The sequence below is a fragment of the Rhea americana genome, unplaced genomic scaffold (genome assembly GCF_003343005.1).
Source record: "Rhea americana isolate MKP2758 unplaced genomic scaffold, rheAme1 scaffold_164, whole genome shotgun sequence".
NCBI classification, from domain to species: domain Eukaryota; kingdom Metazoa; phylum Chordata; class Aves; order Rheiformes; family Rheidae; genus Rhea; species Rhea americana.
Genome location: NW_028185750.1, coordinates 1119866 through 1128634, shown reverse-complemented (window position 1 = coordinate 1128634; position 8769 = coordinate 1119866). Strand labels below are relative to the sequence as shown.

Sequence of the window (8769 nt, the reverse complement as noted above, 5' to 3'; positions counted from 1 at the left end):
GAAATGTGTTTTTAAAACAATTTCTAAAAATTACTCCAGTTGTGATAAGTATTTTTCCTACACACACACACACACACACACACAAAAAAAAAAAGTGATACAAATTGTGAAGGAAAAGGGTCTTGCCCTTTCCATAAAACGGAGCAAATCTGAAAGATCTGATGATGCTGATGAAATCCTTCATGCAAAGTTTGTAAACAGAAGTAATGCACAGGGTAATCATCAACTTATCTGTCTCCATGTCATGTTTTGAAGACTTAGAATAAGACTAATTAAAGGTCAAATATTCTCCTCAACTAAAACCCAAACTACAGGGCTAAAGGAACTTTAGTACATTGATCTTAACATCTCATATCTTCACGTAATAATTAAATATTACAGGACACTTTTATATAAATAAATTTATATTGCTTTAGATATGATCTGGACATATCTTCAAGGGCATATTTGTGCTTTGCTGCTGAGTGTTATTGGCCAGGGCTGTGCTTGCAATATTAAGTGTTCAGCACCAAAAATCCACCAAGGCTAAATAACTAGAATATTGCAATGCTACGCAGACTGAGTTACCACAGTAAGGCAGATCAGAGGAATTCCATTTCTACCAAGTATTGCTCTTCTGCACATCAAGTCTCTAATAGAGGAGAAAGACTATAAATAAAAAGAGTTACCATCCCACCCTCTTACCTGTGATTACCTTGGCAAAAATGCTACACTGAATATATTAGAGGCCTACAAAGTAAGTTTCTTTAACTATGCCTAGACAAGTAGCACAGGCAAACTTCAAGCACTTTTGATACTTTACATAAATTCTTCTAATTTCAGTTAACCAAATGATTTTCATAAGTATCATTCACTTACGAGTTTTAATCAAATGCACACACAAACACACACACACACAAATCTTTAATCATATTTTGAAAAGAATGTGAGAGAATCTGTTCTGCTTAAATATTTTGCTTCCTTTAGCACTCACAGGCAAAGTCTAACACACCCCTCTGTCAGAAGTGCAATAAAGACTCCAGGAAGAGCAAGGAATAATACTGACATGAAAAAGTTAAATGCTTGCTGTCCTTTTTCACAGTAGCTCTAGCCAAAAAAAAAAAAAAAAAAAAACCAGCAACTGCTTATATACAAGTGACAACCACTGGCCATCACTCAGACTATTTCATTCACAAAAAAATCCATGGTGTTGTGCATAAAAAACTTCTTTAAATTCAGAATTGTCAGTTTAAGGGAAAGGTGGAGTGAGAAATTTATAAAACACCCTGAACTGATGTCATGATATGTTTCATAAAGAACAGTGTTATATTTTAAAATATTTTATATGAACAATAAAATTTGCACCGCTGCATAGCAGACAACACGAAGAACATTTAGTAAAAACATTCACTGAAACCCCTGGCATATGTATTTAATGTCACTAATCAAAATATATATTACAGTCCAAGGTTCTGTTAAGGATCTCTGTTTGGGGTTTGTACAGTATACACAATATTTCAGAAAAAATATTACAGTAAGGTATTTTATATTAGACTTTTCTACTGTAACTTACAGTCCCTCTCCTCTATAAATCCAAACCTTTGTAACACCCTAATGCCCTAGCCAAAAAGTGTTTAGCTGTCTAATGAGCCCTGTATATTATAAATTCCAGTTTCAGAAATTTCAGTAATCTTAATCACATTTTAATAAATAGTTCAGTTTGCCCTTTTTAACCTTAGCCTTTTGAAGTCCTTCCATTTACCAAAACATACTATGTGACAATTTGTTAGAGGTCAGAGAGGCTTTTGCTTGTTTATTCAAAGGATAATGAGTTCAAAGATAATTGCAATGCATTAAATATAGTTATATAATATTTACATTGTCCTCTCAGACTTTAAACTTAAAGTGAAATACAATTGATAACTGATGTTAGCTACTACAAACTTTCAGTGTGGCTGGTGTTTTATTAATAAAAGGTGTATTAAGCTAGAAAATACACTAGAGTGGTTGCCCTGATTTTTGTTTCTGATTGAAAACTGAATAAAACAAAGTGAATTATTCACGTGAGCAAGAATTCAAGAGGAGGGGTGGTGGGGAAAGTGTGAAGACTTTTTTTTTTTTTTTTTTTTTTTTAACATGTTTTGAGATTCCAAAATACCTGAAATTTGTGGTCCCTTTTGCAGTGCCAGTATCTATAGGGAAAAAAAATGCAACCAAAAGAGGAAAAAAATCTGTTAAATTAATTTGATTAGTAAAGGTGGGTTTTAAAATGTCTCAGTTCTGTACAATATTATACAAGGAAAGTCTTGTCTTCAGCTTTTGCAGCTGTTGTACATTCTTACAGATGCTTCTTCTGCTAACAGTCTGCCCATAAATGTGCTGTTTTCAGTTACTTGCGATCATCAATAGTTTTAATGAATTCAACTGCTGCTGTGAACTGCATCCACCAGTATGATTCTTCTCCAGATAAACAGTTAGCATAGAAACTACTAATGTACTGAACAGTGGACAGCAAGCAAGGTGGATTTGCCTAAGGGTTAAAGAAACAAAGAAAAAGTACTTATAGTTTATTTGTAAACCTAAACATAAAACATTACAACTTACAACACAGAAATAAAATTCTATTTGTGCAGTGAGCCTCACAAACACTCAGAAGGCACAAGACTTGAAAGAAGCATTTTTTCAACAAGGAAGACTGACTAGCAGGCCAAGTTTAAAAACAGTAACACTGGTAGAAGCTTATAAAACAGCTATCAAGGACTTCAGTACATAGAAAGCCTTATTATTTTAACATCTTAGAAACAAGACACCATTCTCCAAACCCTCACATTAAAAAAAAATGTTGATAAGAAACCTTAACTATGACCACATTTTTGAAGTTTAAACAGAAACTTGCTAAATTAGATCTGCTCCAAGTCCAGCATGCTCTYGGATCTCAAATGCATGAGTTTTCTTCCAAAAACTTGCTTATTACAATAATCAAAGGAAACGTCTCACTGCTGTAGTTTGTGATCTTTGCAAGGCAACTCACCTTTATGAGAACAAAGACCAGAACAGGAACAAAATCATCTGCCCCAGGTACTGAATCTTCGTTTGCCAGACTAAGCAGGTTCATGATGGTTGAACACATTCTCAGAATACACTGTACTTTGTCTCGGGGGGTTTTGTAAGCGCTTATTGTGCGGATTTCAGACTGTGCAGATGGCCATGGTGCCTCCCGGAGATATACCTAGGAAAAAGAAACATGCTGCCAGTTCTAGTTTGTGCAAGCTACTACTGTGTGTTACAGAAGATCTGAAGTGCCAGAGACTCGCAGGCAAGAGGCAAGGCTCTGGAGAAATGGGAAGCTCTAAGACAAATGGTTACATTATAACACAGCTGGAAGCTACCTTCATTGTGTAATGAAAAACTACAAGGAGACAACATAAGTGTGCGGCTAATATAGTTAGCTTGTACTTTTACTCTGACTTCTCCAGTATACTGTTTCAAAGGAAGCTAGAGCCATGTCTCAGTTTTCTTTGTAAGCAGCTTTATGAAAGCTCACCATTTTAAGTTGTACAGTCTAAGTACTGAATTGAGAATTCTAAAGGCTGCAAACATCCAACCTCTGGCTGGATTTATGGCTACCAACCTGCTTTTAGTTATCCTGTTAAACAATGAGAAAAACAGAAAACARGGCAAATTCAGAGATGTGAAAGTTGCCTAAGTTCTGGCTACTTCTGAAAGTTAACTTACTGACTGTAAACTACAGTCATGACATGATTCATATTACAAGTGTAAAGAGTTTGAATCTTGTCTATTTAAGGAAATTATTGGAAAGTTACTGCATCTTAGTGAGTTTACTCTCACTTCCTCAACCTTACTGTCAGGATACAGGCAATATAAAGCAGARAGAATAAAAGAGATCTCAATGGATCAATGGAGGATACCAAAATATCAGTATAGTGTGTATCCATCTTTCAGATGTTATAGATAGAAAAGTAATGCTTAAGTGTAAAGAAAATAAACACCCCCACACCACAACAAAGCCCTTCAACATATGAAAGTGAAGAGAAGTTGTTACCTCAGGTATCTGAAGTGCTTTGTGGTTTGCTGTCACTACTTTAGATAACCTCTGTATGTGCTCATGAAGGACCCTGAAAACACACACACAAGAAGTGAGAAGCAGCAGCTAGCCATGCCAGCATCCCAAATGCAGTTTAAGTACAGCAGTCATCCCATGGGATTTCCCATCAGTTTTCATGTTGAGGTATTGTAAGAGAGATCCTCATAAAWGTATATATAATCATGATGGTCTTACAGCTAACGGACACTACTAGATCAGTAAGAGATGCAGAGGATTTTGCCATATGATCAAATAAAACTATACCCCCAGTAGAGCATTCAAATAGCAGGTGATCTTAAAATAAATAATAAAAAAAAAGGTATAGAAGATATTGTATCAAAAATAGAAAACTGAATGAGCCATGAGGCAGATCTTAATCTCTCAAACATTTGCAAAGCTGAAGGTTACATCCAAACTCACTACATTTAGAGCTTTATTCTTTTAGCAGTTTGTTGCAAACACATGTTGCACATGATGCTAAAGTACTTCCTTGATCTTTTACATTAAAAAAAAAAAGTGATATGAGCTTGTAGGGCATCGTTGCCTTAGACAACCAAATCTGTCACATGAAGACAGCATAACTTCCATCTGCATCAACCACAGAAGATAAATCAGAAACTTCAGTTTCATTAACTTACTGGTCACGCAAAATGTCTCCATCCTGATTAGGATAGAAYGCAAGTTTGAAAATACGGTTCATCACACTGCGTTCTATAGCTAATTGTGCATCCTGAAGCTGTTCTTCACTGGCATTTTGCCATATGGCATCCTGAGCCATAGCCCCATATAAGAACTGAAGAAAATCTTCAACTTGGGCTGTTTTATCATCTGCTGCTGTGAGTTTCTGGAAATCTGACAAAAAGCAAAAAGAGAGAAGCCTCATTTAAAGTAATAAATAAATAAAACCTGGATAAGTGTTTCTGGAAAGGAGAACTCAGAATCTCTTTCAGACTTCTTGCCAGGTAGCATGGAGGCTCTGTTTTGCCCCTGCCCTCGTAAGGGAAATAAAAGCAGAGGCACTTGAATTAAATGGAAGTATTAACGGAGAAGCGTATAGAACACATTCAGCAAAGCATATGGTCAAAATACTCTATGTGATATTGTGTTAATCTATTCCTCTGTAGCACCAATTTTTATGCCTCCTTTCCAGCCACCCACAGAGATAGACACCAYATCCTTGCAAAACACTCAGAACAATCATTAGAGCAGTTACTGGTAGGAACTAATACATTCAAAGTTGTATCCAAGAAGAAAAGAAAGCAAAAAGCAAGCAAGATCAATAAAAATCAGTGTGTACTGTGATCTAGCCCTACCTTTATTAAATAGGCACAGTTTCAAATTTTATGTTCATCTACAAAATACATAATGTGTGACACACTCAAGTTAATGCAGTCTGTCCAAATCACTGGCCACTCGTTGGCTCCATATTTATAGCATTCTGTACCAAGAGACTACCACTCATCTGCCAGCAGCCTAAACATCACAGCTGCCAATTTCTCTTTTGGATCATCCAGGAATAGCTGCCTCCTTTCTATCCAAAGAAAGTGTTTAACTCCTTCCTCGGTTGTTGAATCTCATTACCAGAGCTTTAATCCAAGTAGATGCCAAGTTGTCATACTAATTTCAGACTATTCAAACACATTTAATATGCAGCAGTATATATTCCAAGACCAAGAACTGACTCCAAATTTCTTATGTGCTTCATTAAGTCAGATGTGTGTCAAACAGAATACAGAAATAGTTCATTTTAAGTGGATTTGTTTTGAGTTGTCTTTCTAGTGAAAACATCCTTTATGCTATGATATCTTTCATTCAATTCGAACTACCACCATTCTCTATATCTACCAAAGTAGAACCATAGTGTACATACAACCGAATACTGCAACTTAATTTATCATTTATCAGTTACTCTAAAGTAACTACCAGTGTGTGCACTTTTTTCATGTGGCARATGCTAGGTAGTATGATTTAACCTGAATGTTTAGTCCAAATGAGGTCAAATTACCTTCATTCTCTTGGCCTATGAAAAATGCAGAAAGTTAACATGGCTTAGCTGGTAACAATTTGTTGCATCCCAGTAATCTGTCTACTTGAGCTGTCAGTAGAGTACAACTTCTCATTGGAGAAGTAGACTCTGAAACAATTTTTGTTCTAAAACATTAACCAAAGAGCCAGCACCCCCTAAATATGGAGTTAAGGAATATAAACAATCCACAGACTACATTGTTACCTTGAATAAATTCCCTTATTTTCTTTTCTTTGCTTTCTAGCAGTAACCTCACACATACTGTAGTGAAGTATCTATTGGCCACTTCTTTATCTCGCAGAACTCTTTGCAACAGCCTTTCCAAGTGCGCTTGTGTCGTTTGCAGGCCTTGGCGACATCGAGTTAAATAAGCRATATACGGAGCTCTTTTCCTAAAAAGAGAAGTGCTCTTCATTATACAGCTATTATATTCTGTCTCAATTGTGTCCAAACTGTTACACTGTAGACACAAGAGGAATCTTCAACTTTGTTTTTAAAATAAAGGTAACTCCTGAAATAGGAAGTTCGGTGTCTTTAGAATTTGTTTTAGTCTTGTATTGTGGAGTGCTACAAGGGTAGTGAATTCAGAGAGAAAATTCTTAACAGCCTCTCTTGTGTCAGAGCTGAGCAACAGCCAAAGTAATAAACTCAGATTAGATCAGTTTATCTGGACTGACTTAATTTTCATTTTTTAAATCCATTCCTAGAAGGAGGAGACAATTTCATCACAATGTGGGAAAGTGGAGTTGTAATAATCTGGCTTGTGAAAGTACCATTTAAATCAAAAGATATCTTTCCAATCTATTAGTGGATAAATATATGCATTTGGAAACCCATTAATAAGAAGATACAGAACAAATTACCTGTAATCCTCTGCAATAGATGCCAGCAGCTTTCGACAGGTCCTGTTATCAAAGCGGCTTACACATCGCATTGTCTCTTGCAGTTGGGCCATCAAATTCTTGTCCTGGAGGTTAATAGCTTCAGCTAGCTGAACTTTCAAGAAGCACACAATTTCATTATCTAATCAAGAAAAAAAAAATTACTAAAAAAAGAAATGTAAGCATAATGAAGATAAAACAATGCTTTCAGATACTGGAAACATGCACATAACAGTTTAAAAACATCACACTTATGTTTATTGTCTAATGCATATGAACAACTTTCCAGATATCAAAGCGTAAGTCTTTTTAYCACTAGCTTATTTAATATTTATAAMCATTCTGAAACATGAAGTGGACCAGATAAGCTGATATATTCACCTGTCTTTRAATAAACTTAGACTAGATGGCTGTGCATGCATGCAGACACATACCAAATCAATGTGAAGACTCTGTAAATCATTTAAGTACCTATCTTATTATTGCAGGGCAATTTCCAACAGTATGCACATTTCAGGGGACTATTCTACAGCCTCAGACTCTGCTTGCACTGTATTGAAAACACTTCATTAAAATAAACAAACAAACAAACACCCCAAAACAGACCAGATTTGTTAGTCTGGCTTGTTTGTACAGTAAGAAAAAGTTTGGGTTTTTTTTGATTTTTTCTTTTTTTTAAGAGACAAAAGGAGGCTTATGTAAGTCAGATRGGTTTCCATAAAGGTTGCAGTACAGATGCCACTAGACAGGATGGAAGAGACATACAATACAAACCATCTGTGTGTATAATATAAATAAAGTTTACCTTCAGGGTCTGTGTGATCTGGTAGACCATTCCTTGTTGAATGGGTCAGCAYTGGGAAGGCAACAGAATCTGCTGAACAAAGAGCCAATCTCAATTTCTTCTTTGCATCCCTTAAAGAAAAAAAAAATTCTTCATGAAGTTGCTGCAAAGGTTGCTTCTTCAATAAGCAGTCTACATAGTTCTAAGTGTCTCAAACGATCACGTTTCCACAGTAAAGGAAGGAATGTTTCATCCTCAGAGGAGAGAGCACTTCACTGTCTAAAGAAATTTTCTWTGAAATTTCTTTGAAACTGATCTTGGCAGCCTTGAGGTATTAAAACTACGTCAGGCAGATAAAATTTCACAATTAAGGAAGAGACCACCATACAAGATTTTTGTGGAAAACAATCACGTAACTTCTGCTTTTAATTCTACCTTTTATGTAAGAYTAAGCATGCAAATATATTTACCTATAGGAGAAAGCAGAACTYTGTGGCTGTGCTACTTGACTTGCAGAGTCTGGGAGGTCATCTGCAGACATGTTTTGCAAAGTCTCATCACGGGGAGAGTCATGCATACTCTCACCATCCCCAATAGTCTCTATGGAAATTAATAATAAAAAAAATAAGTTACACTTGTTTAGTTTCTTCTATTGACTCCTCTATCCTAGTATTCATCTATTTTCTTCTTATTATTATAAGGAAAAAAAAATCCTCCAAAACAGCAAGACAACTTTTCTTAATACACAAAAAATAAGTATGTAAAAATACACAATCTGCAAATCACTRCAAAGAAACTGCCTCAATTTTGGAGAGCAGTATTCTTTGTTCAGTTYCCTTRAAGAAACAAACTAAACACACCAATCCATGCTGACATGAGATATACTATTAACAAACAACTATTTTAATGGCAACATGAAAGAGTTGTCCTAAGGAATACTCATTTAGTTACAAATCTCAGAGGGTCTATCCTACAGGTTAATGAAGAAATGTTT

General features: G+C 35.6%; 1 protein-coding gene across 4 annotated transcripts in view; it reads right to left on the bottom strand.

Moving 5' to 3' along the window:
• Positions 1-1099: 1099 nt before the first annotated feature.
• GAPVD1 (GTPase activating protein and VPS9 domains 1) overlaps positions 1100-8769 on the bottom strand; it is a 30852-nt gene continuing 23182 nt past the window's right edge. For all 4 annotated transcript variants that reach the window (XM_085300480.1, XM_085300478.1, XM_085300477.1 and 1 more), the window contains exons 19-26: positions 8246-8375; positions 7797-7906; positions 6974-7133; positions 6315-6502; positions 4723-4936; positions 4043-4115; positions 3011-3208; positions 1100-2509 (exon numbers count right to left, since the gene is read on the bottom strand). In XM_085300480.1, coding sequence (XP_085156606.1) covers positions 2369-2509; positions 3011-3208; positions 4043-4115; positions 4723-4936; positions 6315-6502; positions 6974-7133; positions 7797-7906; positions 8246-8375 — 1214 coding nt within the window. In that variant the 3' untranslated portion in view covers positions 1100-2368. The remainder of the gene's footprint in view (positions 2510-3010; positions 3209-4042; positions 4116-4722; positions 4937-6314; positions 6503-6973; positions 7134-7796; positions 7907-8245; positions 8376-8769) is intronic.